This window comes from Quercus suber, unplaced genomic scaffold (assembly GCF_002906115.3).
Source record: "Quercus suber isolate HL8 unplaced genomic scaffold, Cork oak 2.0 scaffold_46, whole genome shotgun sequence".
Classification (NCBI taxonomy): domain Eukaryota; kingdom Viridiplantae; phylum Streptophyta; class Magnoliopsida; order Fagales; family Fagaceae; genus Quercus; species Quercus suber.
This window is the reverse complement of record NW_027069511.1, coordinates 508,466-528,375: the sequence shown is the minus strand read 5'-3', so window position 1 is coordinate 528,375 and position 19,910 is coordinate 508,466. Positions and strand designations below refer to the sequence as shown.

The window sequence follows — 19,910 nt, the reverse complement described above, 5'->3', positions numbered from 1 at the left end:
ATCTTATCATGATTACAGTAGTTTAAACATTAAGGGTGCAATTAAATATAGAACATGATAGGGTCCAATTAAAATCAACTGATCTTTTCGCCAAATGGCAACAACTAATGTGAGCCTTTATAAATTCCTTTGCCAACTAATAAATAATGATACCGAGTCTCATAGTGGTCTAAGACTATGGATAGTTTTTTCCTGGATTGGAATTGTTGATCCAAGGCCCAAAATGTTAGCCCAAAAGTTCACTAATGAGCCATTCCTTACTGCCCATTTAATACCCCTTATTAAAAAGGGCCGTTATCATTTAAGGCCCATCAAGAAGTGCAACCCATTAAGTTTAAACAAATAGTCCACATGCACACTACTCAGCCATGGAAGCAAGGTTTTTGGGTGTAGCTAAATAAAGACCAATGCCTCGCTTCTTTTCTTTGGTCTCATAACTTTCCATTGGTGTAAAATGGATTTATTTAATATTGTTCAAATTAAATATTTTAAATATAAAAATATATCAAGTGTCATATCATTATAAATTTTACATGGCACTCAATATATTGTCAAATTCAAAAAATGAAAATTAATTCTCTCATCCAAAAAAAAAAAGAAGGACAGAGAGTATCGTTATTACTATTATTTTATTTTTCAAAACTAGGGCTCTACATAAACTGTCTATTAATCTCATCCAACTCGTTACATGTTCTACTAGGTAATGCAAAAGCTCCCCAAGTAAGAATAGTTGCTAAGCTTTCCACCTAATAAATTTTATTTTAATTGTTTCAACGATATAGAGTCAAATTGTGATCCACTTTTCCTAGTCTCGAGTATGAGAAACCCTAAATACTTATCAAGTTCCAAGTTTCTCTCATTTCCAACATCTCACAAAGAGCTTTTGAGTTTCAGGGGGCATATTGCTAGAGCCAAAAATCTTTGATTTCAAATTACTTATCTTTTCCCTTGAGACTATACAAAAATTGTCTAAGCATTTCTTGTTACTTACCATTACCATATGATATTATATGTGCTATTACAAAAAATTCCATTCCATGACATGCCATATATTTGACATAGGATTCCATATTTGTCAATTTGATTTGTAATGTCTTATATTTTTCTTGGAGTGCAAATTATGTCCGGACTTGGTGTAAAACCATCATTTTACACCATCTAATAGCATCATGCTACATAGGTATTTCACAAAAAACAATCGAACACACTTAACACAGACAATCAATCCTTAAAACCCACAAAAGCCGCCAGAGCCACCGTTTTTGTGGTAGAATTCAGCAAAACCCAAAAGCCATCAAGCCCAGTTTCAGGTGATGATCTTGCCCAAGTGAAAAACTTCAAAAGCTCAGTGGCTCAAAACCAAAACAAGTAAAAGTGTGTTAAAAAAAAAAAAAAAAAAAAAAATCTAATCTCCGATCCAAAGTAAGAGGAAGACCACCCCACCCCCACTATTACTCTCTTCTTTGGCATTTGCTCTCTTTGTTTATTAGTTTAGACTTTGCCTTCAGATCAACCAAATACGCAAACAAACTCCTTTACACAACCAAAAAAAGAGTCCAACTTCTTCCAATATCATTAAAGACTTATAGTTTGCCCCGACTTCAACCTCTTCTTCTTCATTTTCATTTACCAAAAAAAGCATACAGATCTGAAAAATGCTATAGTAGACTAGCACCATTGAGACTCCACGCCAAATCATCATTTGTAACTAAGTTTGATAGGTTTTGGGTATCACTTAATTTGACCACAAAAACGGCGGATCCGGCGGCTTTGTATTGTCAAGCAACGCTCTGGAAGCTTTCCCAACATGTGGGTGGTTCTGCCGTGCTTGGGTGGTTTTTTATTTTTATTTTATGAAATTGGGTTTTAAGGAGTGATAGTGTGTGGCTGGTGCTTTTGATTGTTTGTGAAACGCTGATGTGTTATGTTATGATTGGAGGGAGTAAAATGGTGTGCTTATGCCAGATCCGAATGGAATGTTTTCTCTTTTTCTTAGGCTCCGTTTGGGAGAAAGAAATGAAATAGAATGAAAAGAATATTTTTAGAATATTTTTTCCTCCCTCTTGTTTGGGAGTTTTAATGGAGAGAATAAAAAGTTCATTCTCTTGTATGTGTTTTCTTTATTCTCTTTGCAAGAATAAAGAAATCACATACATACATACATACATATATATATATATATATATTTAGCCACATCAAAGCCATTACATGCAAGCATACCAACGAAACACTTGGCATACTTAAACAACTCTAGTGACAACAAATACATTTCAAATAAAAATTATTCTTTGCGTAGCATGAGTTTAAGAGATTCATATGCTCTATACGGAAAAGACAACAATACAGTAACAAAGGCATCAATGCAGCGGAGAACAACTATTGATGTTCTGGTTGGTTGAGCACTTGAAAATCCTTGAAACATTGGCATTTGAAGCCTGACAGTAAGAATAATAGCAATATAAATAATAAATAAAATGTAATATAAAAATGTAAAAAAGAAAATGCTATATAATATGCGAAATGGGGAAATACGGGCTTGCCAACAGTAATTCGCTCAAATGTCTTTCCTATCACAATAAAAACTTGGTAATATGAATTATAACATTAGTAAAAGAATTTTCTTCAAATTTAGAAATTTGAGTAATGTTTGTTGTCCAATTATTACTTCATTCTACTCACAATGATATTTGTAAAATTATTTATTAGTTTCAAGCTAATTGGTACAATAGAAACAGTTTAGTTAGAAATAGTAGTAGTATAAGAAAGAGGAAAAAACAGGGAAGATTGAAAGATTACAGTAACTATTTGGGCTATTTTCTTTTATCTAAAATTTTCATTGTGATAACAAATAGAAACGATGCTTTTGATCTTTCTTTGTAACGTAATATTTTATGGTTATCTTATCTCAATCACAAGCTAAAAGATATTGGGTTGAAGCTGTTTTGTAACACAAAATGGTGGCTGTAATTGTTTGTGTGAGAGACTTTGGTAATTTACCATATATGTAATAGTCTAACGAAAAATTGGTTGGGGACGTACCTTCAATTTTCTGAAAGTGGTGTGGGCACTTTGGTCCTCCACGAATCACCTTTCCAGACGCTTCAACAATTCTGAATCGCCAAGCTTGTAGCTATTGAAGCATTCTCCATGAGTCCTATACCGGAAAGTGACAGAGGGAATATGCTTGACTTTTCCAAAATCAAGGCCTTCATCTGGTTGCAGACTAAGAACGAATTCTGTCGGCATTTCCCACAATTGCAAATTTTTGAGGCTTTTCAGATGTTGGATGCTAGAGGGCACCTCCTTCAGCTGTGGGCATTCTCCGATATCAAGATTTTGAAGAAGAGGCAGGGCACCTTCATCTATTATCAACCTATTCAATCCTCTCAAATTGCGAAGCCCTAGATACTTGAGTTTCTGGAAGCCTCCTCCCTCAATATGTAATTGCTCACCTCTGTATCCATCATGAAGCTGAAGTCGCATCAAATTAGGTAGAGCTTGAAGGACCTTTAATGAATCTTCCATTAATTTTGACCAGTTCAAAACAATTCTAACTATGCTGTGGAGTTTCAGAATCCATTTTGGAAACTTTTCTAGCCGCCCAGATAGGCCAAGGGTTTGTAGTAGGGGTGGAGGAGAAGACATTGATTGTAATTCAAGAACTTCTTCCTCACTTATTGCCCTGATTCTCAATGACTGAAGTTGGCTCATTGTCTCTAGCACGGTGCACAAAACTATCCCATTTTCTCTCTTCAATTTAGCGATCGCCAACTTCCTCAATTGTCCAAAATTCCCCAATTCTGTTATAAGGGAATTGTTGTTGGCTTCAATCGTAAAAAGCTTTTGTAAGGATTTTAAACGCCCAATGCCACTGGGTATCTTTACTGCTTGTCTAAAGTCAATATTGTATTCTACATTATTGTCTACAATGTACGCCGCAAGATATCGTAGCTTACGGAGCTTACTGATCTCTGCTGGTAGTTCAGGCACAAGGGAACATTTCAAATCCAAAGTCTCTAGGTAGTGCAATTTACCTATTGACTTAGGAAGCATTTTCACTTTTGTATTTCTAAGGCTTAAATATCGTAGATGTAATAGGTTTCCAACTTCTTTAGGAATGTAATCAATTGAAGCACCTTCAAAATCCATTGTTCTCATGAGCTTGAAATTCACAAAACAAGCAATAAAAAAAGAATTGGGTACTTCATCTACCCCAAAAATAAGAACAGAACGAGTTTGAGAATTAGAAATACTCTGCAATGGAGTATTTACATTGTTCATAATTGAGAGACGTCGAGCAATTTTGTCAAAACTTGTGTATTTTTGAATTGAGACTAAGCAAAAATTCAACTCCTCTGATCTTGAAAGAATGACCTCACGTAACATATCATGAACTCGACAAAATCTTTTTTTGCCAACTTGATCAAACTTTGCCACTTGTACTAAGCTTCTATGAATGAGTTGGTTCAAGTAGCCTTGTCCAAGTTCTTCTAATGTTATTCCTTGTTTTTCTTTTACAAAACCCTCAGAGATCCAAAGCCGAATTACTCTTGCACAATTTATGGGGTAATTATCTGGAAACATGCCTAAATATAGGAAACAAGCTTTAAGGTAGTAAGGTAAAGCATGATAACTAAGAGATAGAATTTTAGGGATACTTCTTAGACGTGAATTAGTGTCTAATTCCAAACTAAGACTATCATGCAATTTACACCACTCAGAGACAACCTTGTCCTTGCTTGACAAAAGGCCACCTATAACCACAATTGCAAGTGGCAAACCTTCACATTTCTCAACTATTTTACACGAAATCTCAACTAGTTCATGTGGACAATTGTCCTCTTCATGTTGAAACACCTTCTTGTAGAACAATTCCAAAGCTTTATCTGATGGTAGAGGTAGTTGCTTGTGCACATAACAAGATGAAGATTCATTGTGAGAGGGAGCAACATCCTCATTTCGAGTTGTGATTACAATTCCACTACCTTTGTCATTATTAGGTAAGATAAATTTTAAACATTCTAGAAAATCTGAATCCCATAAATCATCAGCAACAATTACATATCTTTGCTCATGCAAATATTGCCTTAATACTGTAATAAGATTTATCTCTTCCATTTTGTCAATTTCTTTAGGAGCAAACTCCTTTCTTGCCTTATAGAACTGCTTTATCATGTCCCTGAATAGGTCTTCCTTCTTGTATGATTGAGACACAGTGATCCAAGCATGACAATTAAAGTGTGCTACCACTTTCTTGTTGTCATACACTTTCTTCACAAGAGTGGTCTTGCCAACACCACCAATGCCAACCACTGAAATCATAGTGCGATTAGATGGTTCTTCTACCAGCCAGTTTATCAATTTGTCTCTATGTGACTCAATGCCCACAACCTCAGCTTCCTCAATGAAAAGAGATGCTACTCGAGGGTCATACCATGTAAAACTTCTAGCATTGTTGCTCAATCCCCCTTGCTCAATAGTGTTGAAACGATATTTTACAGCCAACTCTCTCTTTTCCTTGAGATTGACGCTGATGTCTTGAATCTTGGAGGCTATGACATGTTTAGCTTTCAACTTTTTGGTAAATTGAAAAAACTTTCGTAGGAAATGGAAGTGTTGCCTTGGCCCAAGAGGACCTTTTGCTAAATGAAGTATGTATTCATCAATGATGTCTTCAATGTGGTAAGCTTCTTCCCTTATCTGTTTCACCCATGTTTTCTCAACATTGCTCATATTCTCTTGCTCGACCCTCACATCTGCATCCTTAAGGAAAGATTGAATAATCTCTAATTCATCTTTGATGCTTGCAACTTTGTTGTGGACACCCTTGAGGAATCTCACTTCTTGGAATAACAATGGGACCAAATTTTCAATAACTAGGCTAACTGCTGTCTCTGCCATTTCTCCTCCCTTCTTAAATAAGTGGCCACACTAAACTATAAATGAATCAACTCAATGCCAAATGTAGCAAAAATACTACTGAAGGACAAGGTACTTTCGCTCCTTTATAACTTCACAAATTAATTGTGTACCAAAAAAAAAAAACCAGGAAGTTGGAGTCACTCCCCCATCGATCCTTACCAGCCCACCATGTGCAATAGAATAAAAGAATCCTTGGTTCATGACAGCAATATTCTTCTATAAAAAGCAACCACAAATACATGAAAGTATATGTCAGATAAATTCATTAAGCCAAATGGCCAAGCTATATGCTTAGAATTATTTCAATTTAGTTTCTAAATTGATTAAGGAAGAATTTTGAATGTAACAATAAATGATACAATAAGGCAAAAGATGCAAGGAAAACAAAATCATCATCATGGTGTTTCTGATAATTTCTAAATCATACAAGTAGAATAAATTTTGCAATACAAAATAGTCTCTTTCTCCTGCTAAGAATAAATAAAACAGAATAATAAACTCTTTTTTGTGTAGACCCAATGAAAGGCATCAAAAACAAACAAATACCTTATCTTTATATTGAATCTTTTTTTCTTCTCAAGTAGACAAAGTAGCAACTTCAACCTGACATAAATGTCTAAGATATAATCTTGGAGAAGGGCATATGTTACATTACAAAATACACTTAATGGAGTTTCTAACTATGCTAGGTGCTTAGGAATGGAGAGCCCCATAAAAATGTTTGCTTCACAAGTTATCACATCTATGACCAAAGATGATGCAGGGAAAAAAAAAAAGATGAGAGCCAGATTGTGACATTGCTTTGTGGAAAAAGAAATGATCTAAAGTATTTCCTCAGTCAATTGATCGGTCAATAGCAATCTGTAAACACTAAGCTAAAATATGTGAGAGACAAAAAATGGACCTACTGCTCTTTGAAATTTCAATTATCCTTAAAGAAAAAAGGGTATGAGGCCTTTAATCTTTCAATCATATTCTTCTCAAAATAAATCTTTCAATCATAGAAGAATATTAAAGAAAGAGTTCTCTTAAAAGAAAAGAAAAAAAATTAAAGCATAGAGTGGGCCAACACTATCCATTTAAGGTATGGACATAATTGGGCTCAACCTGGGACATTATACTCTCACTTCATAGCCCAACCCAACTTTAAATTCAGCCCAATTAAGTAAATAAAAAAAAATTTTAAAAAAATGAAAATCAGTCATCACCGCCGTTTAAGCCTTAAGGTATAAATCTCTGTTTGGTTAGCGAAGAAGAAATAAATCTCCCAATATGAGGTCTTGATCGAACCTTGAGCCGAGTTTTAAGTTCCATTCATTTCGTAGTTCTATGTATAGTCTTCAAACGCAGCATTATCAAAACGTTTTGAACTTGAAAATTTTGTTCTTTGTGCTTGAAGATTTTCATCTTTATTCATTGTTTATGTTTTGTTATATGTCTGGTAAGTAATGTATGAGGGTGTTTTGTAATTATTTTGAAATGGGTTATTGATGTTGAGCTTATGTATTGACTTAACTGTGTGATTGGTTTTTATTTTTGGGTCTGAGAGATTTTTTTATTAAATCAATAACTATCTCAAAAAACTGCAAGGGGTTTCTCCTATTGATATGTTGTGAGTGATCTTTTGGAAACACAGAGATATGAGTGTTACGTTAGGTACATTGGCACTAGGCAGTTCAAACATAGGAAAATTCATACATAAAAACTTGGGAGGAAAATAATTGGACTAATTTAGGTAGGATGAGATTTTGTTTAGTTGAGTTGTGTGATTTACAGGTCTCACAAGTCAACACCTTAGGAATTGATTTTTATTGCTTGCTGTGCTTTCCACACAACTACATGGATTTTTTTTGGTTGAATATGGAATATGCAAACGTTGAGAATTTTTAGAGCGTTTGACTATTGGAAGGCAATACGATGCACCATTGGCTTAGAACTCATTGGCAGTGTTTTTCTTCTTTCCATTAGATATGATGACCCTTGGCTAGGTGCTTTTAACTTTAGGGACTTGAGAACTTCCATCAACAACTCTTTTGCTACAAGAGCAGTGAAACACTGTAGTTCTATCTAATTCACTCTGTTCTAAGATGATTAGTTCTCAGCAAGAAAAGGGGTATTCTTCTTAATTTGAGTTTTTATTGTAACATTATCTTTCAAATACACCTTTACGGTTTAATCCAAAACTAGATGGCATTAGTCTTGTATAAGGGCACAGGACAAAAATTGTTCCTATTTATAAATGACTCTTGCTGCTATATGACCTTTGCTTCCCCCTTTTTAAAAAAAAATTGGAATGCTTTTAATTCAAATTTATATGAATTTTATAATAACCATCCTTTTGTTTCATATCACAAGCAATGGTAGGAAATGTAATTTTTTTTTTGGTCTATTTGTTGTAGTTGGAATATAAGTCTACTATTTTGGATCATCTATTTCCAGATGCAAATCTACAGGATAACTAATTTAATTGAGATTTATCATAATGTCAATTATGTTTCTTTTTCCCATTGTTAACGTTAATTCTGCTCTAGCAGACTGCTATTTTAGCAGGTTGTTGTTCCACAGTTAAGTACAATGATTTAGTTTGTGTTCTTTAGTTGCTAAAGGTGCAAAATAGAAGGGTTCCACACACCCCTCCCCCCCCCCCCCCCCCCCCTCCCCCTAAAACGTAGGATGAGTAGGAAATATTAGTTAGATTTTTCTTAGATAGAAGGTCACTTAAGATTGTGGAAGCTGGACCGCTAGGGCTTGGTGGCCAATTTTTTACTATTAATAAAAGAAGACGTATCTTGCATTCTAGCCGAACGCAGTCTGCTTCTAATATATCTCATTCCACTTTGGTAAATTTTCTTTCATATCTCCAATTACGTGTCATCAATGTCTTTTGTGTCTCATATTGTGGTAGATTAGTATCAAGTATCCGTTCAATGTAAAATCTACAAATTTTACATTTGTCAGAATGTGAAAATAGTTACCTTTATATCATCATTTGGCGTTTTCTAACATGCATCAGTGATAATTTGACCTTTTGCATGAAGGTAATGCCCCTTACAGCCCTTTTGAGGTGAGCCAAAGTTTCAGAGCTTTCTAGGGATTATTATGTTCTTGAACTTTTCAATTTTATTCTCACTTAAGAGTTGTCTTAGAATCAGTTACTAACCCGCTGGTTTGGAAATTTTCTGAACACAGTCTCTTTGATACTTTCAACGGTAGAGCTTATCTGTGACTTTAGGATTATGCTACTGCAGCTTCATTTTGCAATATTCATGATATGTTTATATATATGTCAATTTAGTTCTAATCATATTTATTTTTATTGTAACAAAAATAGATAAATAATAATGTAGTTTATGTAAGATATATATATATATATATTGATAAGTAGTTTATGTAAGATATTAAAATCAAGCCCCTGAACAAACTGTTTGTATATGAAAAATAATAAGCATATAAAAGAGTACAAATAAGATACCAACTTGGAGTAAGTAACTTGTTCAACTTTCAAAAACCTTACTTAAATATAAATTATAATAAATAGGTATATAACTATTATAATCACTAGCCGTAAACCCGCGCGTTGCACGTGACAATTATTTTTATGGTGGTTTTATTAAATTTTTTTTTACAATTTAAACTAATCTAATAATGAGTAATGTATTTTGTAATTATATTTTTATTTATTATAGGAACAATCATAAATGTAATATAGGAACAATCCAAAACACCAAAAAAACGTAAACTAAAAAAAATTAATAAAACTTAACAATAATTAATTGAACTAATATTACGATAAAATTTTGTTTTTGATAATCTATTAAGGTTATTTTCTGTGTAGAAATTATAATTTCGGCCACCCAAAACATATTATCAAATAAACAATTATTAGCAAAATCTAAAAATTAAATTTCTATACATGCATTGTTATAAAATAATAATAATAAAAATAAAATTGCAAAAGTTAAAATTTGTCACTTATCCGATTATTTTTGTTTGGCTAACCTTTGCTTTTCTTTAAATGAATGGCATTATAGAGGACTGAATCTTCAGGGGGCTGTGTTGGAAGGTTTATTTGGCCAGTCCTGTGGAAGCTTAATATTCCAAATAAAATAAAAATTTTCGGGTGGAGGGCATGTAATGATATTTTACCTACATGGATCAATCTAGTGAAGAGAAGAATCACCACTGAAGACAAATGTCCTATCTGTACAAGGGAGGTGGAGACAGCTATTCACGTGTTATGGGGCTGTGTTGCTGTAGTTGACGTGTGGGCTGGGAGTATGCCGAAACTGTAGAAAGGAAATTCAGTTTTTCGAGATGTCCTACAGCTGGTGGAATATCTTGTGGATCAGCTCTCAACTGAGGAACAGGAGCTGTTTTGGGTGCAAAGTTGGCTCATATGGAACCAACGTAACTGTGTATTGTATGGAGGACAGCTGAAAAACCCAACCAATCTAAACAAGAGAGCTGAGGAGTTTTTGCAAGAATTTAAGCAAGCTCAAGTGCATTTAGCAGCGAGTCTAATGGAGCAACCAAGTGGTGAAGTATGGTAGCCACCTCCATCAATGGTATATAAGCTAAACTTTGATGCAGCAATTTTTTCGGGAATGGAGAAATCTAGTATAGGAGCAATAATTCGAAATGAGAGGGGTGAAGTTATGGCCAGTATGTCTGCTATTGGGCCGAGGATTGAAACAAGTGAGGAAGCTGAACTTTTGGCGTGTAGAAGATCTCTTGAATTTGCTGTGGATGCTAGTTTCACTAGCATAATGATTGAGGCAGATAATACCAATGTAATGCAAGCTATTTCTTCATCTGTGGCTAACTACTCATTCCTAGGAAATGTGGTTGATGATATCCGCCATTTAATGGCTAGTTTACAGTGGGTTAAAACTAGCAAGATTAGGAGGGGTGGTAATAGGGTAGCGCATGTTCTTGCGCAGCATGCTAGAAATTTAGAATTTGACTTGTATTGGTTGGAGGATTCTCCCCCACCTGCTTTGGAAGCCTTGTATCAGGATTTGTTATTATTATGATTAAATGAATGTGGTTTCCTTCTCAAAAAAAAAAAAAAAATCTTAATTGAGCACTATAAAAAATCATGTTATGTAACAAAATAAGTACCAAATAATCCAAATCATGCTATATAATAAAATAATATTATATTTTTATATGCTATATTTAATTCTTTAGAACGCAATAGGATAACATTTAATAATAATAATAAATAAAAAATAAAAAACAACAACAACAATTTTTAAAAAAAAAACAAAACTAAATCGCATTAACCCAAAATAGAGTTTTAAAGAACATAAAAAATTATCAACCTAAAGTAGAGATGCAAGAAAAATAAAAATAAAAATCCACCAAAAAATTTAGAGAAAGAGAGTGAGAGAACCATTTTTTTTGTGAGGGAAAACTATGCATAGAATAGAAGAGGTAGTGACAAATTTATAGTAAGAGGGTGTGAATAAGAAAAGACAGAAATAAAGGAAGATGAAAGGAAAAAGGAAGAATAATATTAATGTAGAAGTTAGTGGGAATATGAAAAGGTAGGGAGGGAGAAAGATTGAAGAGTTAGTGGAGAAATGAAATGATAAGGGAGAGAAAAAGGTTGAAGAGGTGTAAATATTAAAAAAAAAAAAATGTTAAAAACAATTATTGAAAAAAAAAAAAAAAGATTGTTTTCTTAATTATCCATTGATTATTATAAATTTTTTTGAGATTAACATTTGATTATCTGCTTGTGTTGGAGGTCAAGCTTAAGAGCTTGATATTGAGCTTGAGTTTGAGCTAGATATTGAGCTTAAACTCGACTTGACTAATGAATCGTGCTCAAGCTTTTAGAATTTTTGACAAGCTCTTCAAAATTGTTTGTAGGCTTCATTGAGTTGGAGTGGGGTTTGAACATGTTATTGTAATTGTCAAGCCGAGCTTGGACATTCACTACTGACTTGATTTGATTACAGCCTTAGATAGTTGAAGTTTTACGTATATTTCTATCTTTTTTCCCAGTTTTTTCTCAGAGTATGACCAAGAAATTTTAAATTTGAGGTTTTGCTCTTTGTGCTGGAATATTTTCTTTTTTTTTTTTTTTTGTTTTTGTTTTGTTGTTTGTTTGGTAATGTATCAAGATGTTTTGTAATCAAAAAGTAAAGCTGTATGACTCTGAATTTGTTGTTTATTTATTTTAAAATGGGTTTTTGATGGTGAGCTTATGTATTGGGTTAATTGTGTGATTGGTTTTATTTTTGGATCTTTGAATTATGTGAATTCAGTATCTAGTCTTTCCCATTACAAGTGATGCTATCATAAGACGATAAAATAAGCCAAAAGATGTAAAAGAAGAAAATTCCATTGTCACGGTGTTTTTGATCATTTTTAAATCAGACTATTATAAGAAATTCTGCAATTCCAGCTTAAGTTCTTTACTACAGTTCNCTATCACTATGTACTAGGTTCCTGAGTTTTTGGGGTGGCTTACTTAAGGGTCAAGGGTAGAAAGTAATAACTATTTGAGTGATAATGTTGAGAACATAATTTAATTATTAATGCAATGTGTCATGTCAATTGTCATGTACACATCTATGGAATCTTGCCAAAAAAGATTAGTAAGACTTTAGAGAAGTTTGCCAAAATTATTATAATTACAATTTAATTATAGACGTATTTCAACCATTTCTTTTTGGTCATGCCAAAGCACTAGTAAAGGGGGCATCAAAGTATCCAGGGAAAAAGTTTACCTTCCCAAGAGAGAAGAAAGATTGGAACAAAAGCTGGAATGTTTACACAAAACCTGGCTCTCTTTGGGTAGCCTTGGTCCATTCCAACCTGCTGAAAGGCAGGTGTCTATGGACTGTTAAAGTCCCACAAGTGTGCACCTGGATTGGAGAGCCATCCTAAAATTAAGGGATCTGGCTATGAGCTTCATTAAATTTGAAGTAGGGGATGGGAAGACCATATTCTTATGGCATGACAATTGGCATCCTATTGGTACCCTTTCATTAGAATTTGGAAATAGTGTGATTTATGTTGCAGCCAGCAAGCCTAAAGTAAAAGTAGAGTCTGTTTTGAGGGACAAAGTTTGGATTTGGAAGCCTGCCAAAGTCAGCTACATCTTGTGAATCTCAAATATAAAGACGCAGCAATTTTGTGGACAATAACAAATTTCAGTTAGCTATTCCTAGACATACTTTCATAGGATGGGTGGCAATTAAAAACAAATTAACAATTAGAGACAGGCTAGCTAAATGGGGATATACTGGTGATACTTTGTGTATTCCGTAGGAGCTGCATTGAGAGCAAAGACCACCTATTCTTTGCCTGCGATTTTGCTAGAAGAATTTGGATTGTCTGTTGTACTAGCAGAAGCTCTGATACCAGATTATTGAACAAAACAGAGGACAACACATGCTAAAGATATTAACAGAAAACTTTTATTTCAAAATATTGACAAGTTGACAATATACTATGCAAGACACAAGTCACTTAGACACACACAAACTTTATTTTTGCCTTTACACTTCTCCACCACTTGACCTTTTACAAGACACACATCAACTTAAATAAATATCCTCGCACACACCTCACTTCTTTAGACACCTACAGACACTAGAAGACTTTTCCTTCAAACTTTTCTTCACACCACTCTACTCACTCTTGGTACTTATGACACACATTCAAGTGGAACCCCTTGGTTCCTATGTATATTGTCTATAAGTCGGTCAAGACACCGACATTGAATCTTCTAGGCCATTATTTTATTGACAGTAATTTCACTAAGATTTTTTAGTTACAAATGGAGAATGAATTCTACAGAAATCCTCAGTTAAGCCTCGACTAAACTCTGTGCAATGTCAAAAATTTGTCGTCTGAAACTTGTAATATGCCTTATATGTGTCTTGGTTTTAACTGTTCTGCTGTCTCTATGCTGGTTATGTAATTCGTCCCTGGTCCATTGCTATGTATAGCTAGAGTTAGTCATATAGTTTTGTTTTGGTGTGTAAGATATTGGCCCCTTTTGTGTTGTTGGGACCCTTTCCCCATGTCTTTTTTTTGTCCAAACTTTTATTGTTTGTGTATCGTTTGGTTTTTCTTAATGAATGTATACCGATTCACCAAAAAATAAAATAAAGATGAACCACACTTGTTAATCCTCAGAAGAAAGAGAGGGACAATGAAACTAGTCAAAACTACTTAATTACTTTATTGTTCTGTTCTTGTTATGTCCATCCCCTTGCTTCCCAATTTGTGATACAATAAGTCTAGCGATAAAACTTAATTCACAACTGCTAACATGGTTTGTTGTGACTACTGCATAACAAAAGTGGTGTCAGTGTTAGACTTGGGCGAAAGTGATATTACTCCAATCACAAAGTAGTTGTGAAAAACATTGTCCCTAGCATCATTCATTTGCGATATGTTTATTATCCATGAGATTCCTGTTAATATTGAGAAATTGTGATATTTTCCCATGGCTCACTAAAGGAAATCGATTGTTTTCTATAATTATCCATTGATTATTATAAATTTTTTTGAGATTAACATTTGATTATCTGCTTGTGTTGGAGGTCAAGCTTAAGAGCTTGATATTGAGCTTGAGTTTGAGCTAGATATTGAGCTTAAACTCGACTTGACTAATGAATCGTGCTCAAGCTTTTAGAATTTTTGACAAGCTCTTCAAAATTGTTTGTAGGCTTCAATTGAGTTGGAGTGGGGTTTGAACATGTTATTGTTATTGTCAAGCCGAGCTTGGACATTCACTACTCGACTTGATTTGATTACAGCCTTAGACTAGTTGAAGTTCTACGTATATTTCTATCTTTTTTCCCAGTTTTTTCTCAGAGTATGACCAAGAAATTTTAAATTTGAGGTTTTGCTCTTTGTGCTGGAATATTTTCATTTTTTTTTGTTTTTGTTTTTGTTTTGTTGTTTGTTTGGTAATGTATCAAGATGTTTTGTAATCAAAAAGTAAAGCTGTATGACTCTGAATTTGTTGTTTATTTATTTTAAAATGGGTTTTTGATGGTGAGCTTATGTATTGGGTTAATTGTGTGATTGGTTTTATTTTTGGATCTTTGAATTATGTGAATTCAGTATCTAGTCTTTCCCATTACAAGTGATGCTATCATAAGACGATAAAATAAGCCAAAAGATGTAAAAGAAGAAAATTCCATTGTCACGGTGTTTTTGATCATTTTTAAATCAGACTATTATAAGAAATTCTGCAATTCCAGCTTAAGTTCTTTACTACAGTTCAAGAAAATTAGTAACAAAATGGGTTGGACTCCCATGCTAAGAACAAATAAAATAGAATAAACTCATTTAAGGTAGTTCCAATAAAAGGAATCAAAAGCATACGAGTACCTGCTCTTTAAATTGCAGTTCTACTTCTTTAGATTGCTCTTCTTTTTCTTCTTAAATAGACAAAGCAGCAACTTTGACCTGAACATAAATGTATGATAGTTATTCCACACAGAAAATAGAAGTAAATGTCTAAGCTAATCTTGCAAAAGAGCATGACATCTTACATTACAAAATTCATCTAATGAATTTTTGTTGTATGCTCGAAGTTTAGAAACAGAGTCCCACAGATGTATTTTGCTTTACAAGAAATCACTTCTTTGGCTAAAGATGATGAAAGGAGAAAAAGAAAAAAAAGATAAGAGACAGATTGTGCAATTGCTTGGGGCAAAAGGAATAGCAATCTGTAATTTCTCCGTCGATTGCTCGGTTGAATTCTAATTTCGAAAGTACTACAAAAAATGATGTTAGAGTATTCCCTCTGGCTTAGTGTGTGAAAAAATGGCCTCTCTTTTTCATTCTGCCTTTCAATTGGTTTTTTACTCTTAAGAAAGTGTGTGAAACGTTTTTACCTTTCGCTCATAGTAGAATGGAACGTTTTCACATTGTTTGCAGTTAAAGACAAAACCAATTGGTAGTTGGGAGTGAAATAAGTCTAATACGAATTCTGCCAATGAGTCTCAACTTTTCTGTGGACTTTTAGAACTAGCCTAAATGGAAAGTCTTCCTTTTGGAATAATGATTCCGTGTGCTTTCAGGGCCGTACGTGCTCTTTTTTCTTAGCAATTATTGCTAGCTATGCTGCCAGTGCCATGAGGGCCACACCAATTATACACTTCTTGGCCACACCCACGGGTACTGTTGCTATGATTATACACATGCAAGTGAGTAGGACTTGGAGGGTTCTTTAGAGTGGAAGATCTTATTGCCTTCTTTTACTAACCCTTTTTTTTTTTTTTTGGTGGTGAAATTAAATTTGTTCTAGAAAGGTATTATTGTGCGTTTTCTCAAATTATTGTAAACTCAAGTTTTGGGTTTAACTTAAGTATTGTAATCTCAATTTTATTATAGTAAATTGATCATATTTGCCTCTTGATTTTTCCCTCTGCTAAAGGGTTTCTTTTCCAACTAATTTTGTGTGTTCTCGTGTGATTATTTTCTTGGTCTTTGCTTAAATTTTATTATCTTGGTAGCTTGGAATTATATGAAATTTAATTCACACATAGATTGTATTTATCCCAACAAGTGGTATCAATAATCAATTTTTGTTTCTACTTCCAAGCATTCTCATTGGTTTAATGTAAAACCCATAAAAATGTAAAATGTATCAATACCCCATATCCGGGCATTTTGCATAAATTTTTACAACTTGCTACAATGATTATGTATATTTACATAACTGATTAACCATTGTGGTATTGTGTAAAGGTTTTTATTATTTTTTATTCTCTTTCATGTAGCATTAAAGTAAGATTATTTTAATATGAAATGTAAGGTGTATTGTAAAAATGGTTTTATGTATATATATATTGTTGCATAAGTGGACACGAATGATCTAAAAGTGATCCACAATTAACCTTGAATTAAAATCATATTTTTATTCATTTAACTAAGAAATTTGACTTAATGTCACATAACTTAATCAAAGGGTTTAAACTGTAACTTTTCAAAGTTAAACATCTTGATTAATTAAGGTATTATTATAACTATTTAATTGAATATCATGAGTCATGTCAACAGGATGAGGTGGAATGGGTCCCGTACTTGTAGTTTTTCTTTTCTTTCATTTAATTTCTCTATCAATTGCACTAATATATTTAGTCGTCCGATAGGGTCAAGAAGAAAGAGAGAAAGAAAGGGTCTCGGTCCCCCCTTCTTATTCTTCTCCTTCTCCTCCTCCTTCTTCTTCTTCTCCTCCTCCTTCTCCTCTGGATTTGATCATTTATAAAGTGCCACATAATTTCAAATATTTAATGACATTACTTTAAATACCCACTAAGATTTGTAATATTTGTTACATGGCACGTTTGTATGTGGCTTGAATTGCCACTTTAACCAAAGTGGGTCATGCTATCGAAGTGAATATATTTTGTATTACAAAAAAATAAAAAAAATAAACACACACACACATGAAGAGATATTGGTACAACAAGGCAATTTCATTAAAATTCTTCTTAACCTAGCAACTGTTTGTACTAAAAGATAAAGAGAGGTTTTGAGTGAGAGAAATTTAGGGTGTATTTAGGGTTTGCATGTGTTTGAGAGCGTTCTTGTGCTACTGCTATAATCTCCCTATTTTATAGTGAAACTCTATCCCTATTGACATTTGTCGACGTAGGCACGTTGTCAAATTACGTAAATTCTTTGTGTTGATCATCTTTATTTTAAAGATCTATTGGTACAACAAGGGTTGGTAAATACGTTTTATAGGAAAAATAACAAAATGAAGAAGATGATAGGTAGCGAATGGGTAGATGTCAATACAAAGGCAATGACTACAATCTTGTTATGTCTAAAAGATGAGGTTTCATATTACTGAGGTGAGACCATTTCTTCTTCTTCTTCCAAAAAAAAAAAGTGGGGGACCGAAACCCTTTCTTTCTTTCTTTCTTTCTTCCTGACCCTATCGGACGACTAAATATATTAGTGCAATTGATAGATAAATTAAATGAAAGAAAAGAAAAACTACAAGTGGGACCCATTCCACCTCATGTGTTGACATATGACTCATGATATTCAATTAAATAGTTATAATAATACGTACCTTAATTAATCAAGATATTTAACTTTGAAAAGTTCCGGTCTAAATCCCGTCAACTAAGTTATGTGGAATTGACTAAGTTATGTGGAATTCCTCAAAAAAAAAAAAAAAAAATATGTGGAATTAAGTCAAGTTTATTAGTTAAACGAATAAGAATATGATTTCAATTCAAGGTTAATTGTGCGGTGAGTTCCAGTTTATTCAACTGGTTGGTTTAGCTCTTCTATTATAGATTTCACCAACCAATCTTACTTCTTGCAACTTTATGGCTTGTTTGGAAGTTTAGAGAGAGAGGAGAGTAGAGGGGAGTAGAGGGAGGGGAATGTGGGAGGAGAGTAGAGGAATGATTCACCTCCACCTTATTTGGATGTTTTTAAAATTAGTAAGGGGGAAGGGAGTAATTAGCCATTCTCCTTGTGTAATTTTGTTAATATAATAAGGGTAAATTAGGTAATTTACTTGGTCAATAATTTATGTACTCTACTCCCCCTCCAAATCTCTCAAATTTGGGGGAATTAAAATTGGGGGGCTAGAGGGAGTCCAAATCCCTCCAAACTCCTCCAAACCCCTCCCCCTCATTCTTTAAAAAACTTCCAAACAAGGTAATTGCATTACTCTCCCTCCCTCTACTCTACTCCCCCTCATTTTTTAAACATCCAAACATGCCAGGGATCACCTCAAAAATTTCATAGAAACTTGATTGTGTTGATATTATGCCTTCAACTTGATTGCCAATCTTCTGCAATACTGATCTTCATATTTACTTTTGGTATCTCCTGTATACAATTCGAATTCCAAGTCATGAGTTGGCTTAATGGGCAGATTAAAATTCATAATTCGCAAAACTCAATTAATCAAGACTTTATTGAGAGTGAGACACAAATCAATCTATTGAAGGTATGTCAAGTATGTTTTGAGAAGACAGTAATTTCTCGTTTCTTGAGTTGATTTTGAGACTTTGCCTTTGTCTTGAAAATACAAATATTTAATACACAAGACTTACAATTTGTTCATGAGTTGCAATTTGCAAACACTAAACAAGTATAGGGCCTATAGGCATAGCAATTTCCCTCTTCAACACTCCATGTAAACCCCAATTACAAAATTAAAACCCATATAAAAATGATAATCTGAAGATTACAAATGAAATGAAATAAACTAAACTAAGTGTAAACAACCACAACCGGTCTCCACAATGTGAAATCATTCCCACTAACATTGGCAGAATTTTGGAATTTTCTACTATGATTGAAAGATGAATGATTTCACACACTTTTTTGAAAGACCAAGGAGAAAACAAAATGAATGGTTACTTTAGTGGATCACTTTTAGAGTATTCTCGTCCACTTACGCAAATATCAATATATATATATATATATAACCACTTTTAGAACACACCTTACATCTTACTTTATTTTGGATACATCACATGAAAATAATCTTACTTTAATGCTACATGAAAGAAATAAAAATTAATAAAAACTTTACACAATTCACAATGGTTAATTGGTTATGTAAATATACATAATCATGGTAGCAAGTTGTAAAATTTATCAAAATGCCTCCTGGATATGGGGTATTGATACATTTTGCATTTTTATGGGTTTACATTAAACCAATGAGAATGCTTAGAAGTAGAAAAAAAATTGATTATTGATACCATTTGTTGGGATAAATATTGTCTATTGTGAATTAAATTTAATATAATCCAAGCTACGAGAAAATAAAATTTACAAATGCCAAGAAAATAATCACACAGAAGAACACACAAAATTAGTTGGAAAAGAAAACCCTTCAACGGAGGAAAAATTATTGGGTTTTTTTTTAATTTTTTAATTTTTTATTTTTATTTTATTTTTATCATTACTATGTGGGACCCATTAGTTTTATATAAGAGTTTTAGTAAGTGTGTAAATCTATTAGTATT

At 33.3% G+C, this 19,910-nt stretch overlaps 2 protein-coding genes across 3 annotated transcripts; one reads left to right on the top strand and one right to left on the bottom strand.

Moving 5' to 3' along the window:
* Positions 1-2,240: 2,240 nt before the first annotated feature.
* On the bottom strand, positions 2,241-15,781 carry LOC112006797 (disease resistance protein RPM1). Of its 2 annotated transcripts, XM_065771580.1 has the most exons (5): positions 15,450-15,781; positions 15,286-15,363; positions 6,469-6,525; positions 3,040-6,138; positions 2,241-2,435 (listed from the first exon to the last, which is right to left on the bottom strand). In XM_065771580.1, the coding sequence occupies exon 4, from the start codon at positions 5,899-5,901 to the stop codon at positions 3,085-3,087; it is 2,817 nt and encodes a 938-aa protein (XP_065627652.1). In that variant the 5' UTR covers positions 5,902-6,138; positions 6,469-6,525; positions 15,286-15,363; positions 15,450-15,781; the 3' UTR covers positions 2,241-2,435; positions 3,040-3,084. The 2 variants fall into 2 exon arrangements, with proteins under 2 accessions (XP_065627652.1, XP_065627651.1); XM_065771579.1 differs by lacking the exon at positions 6,469-6,525.
* Positions 10,527-10,955, top strand: LOC136066777 (uncharacterized). Its single transcript, XM_065771618.1, has one exon. It carries the CDS (start codon positions 10,527-10,529, stop codon positions 10,953-10,955), a length of 429 nt encoding a protein of 142 aa, XP_065627690.1.
* Positions 15,782-19,910: the final 4,129 nt, after the last annotated feature.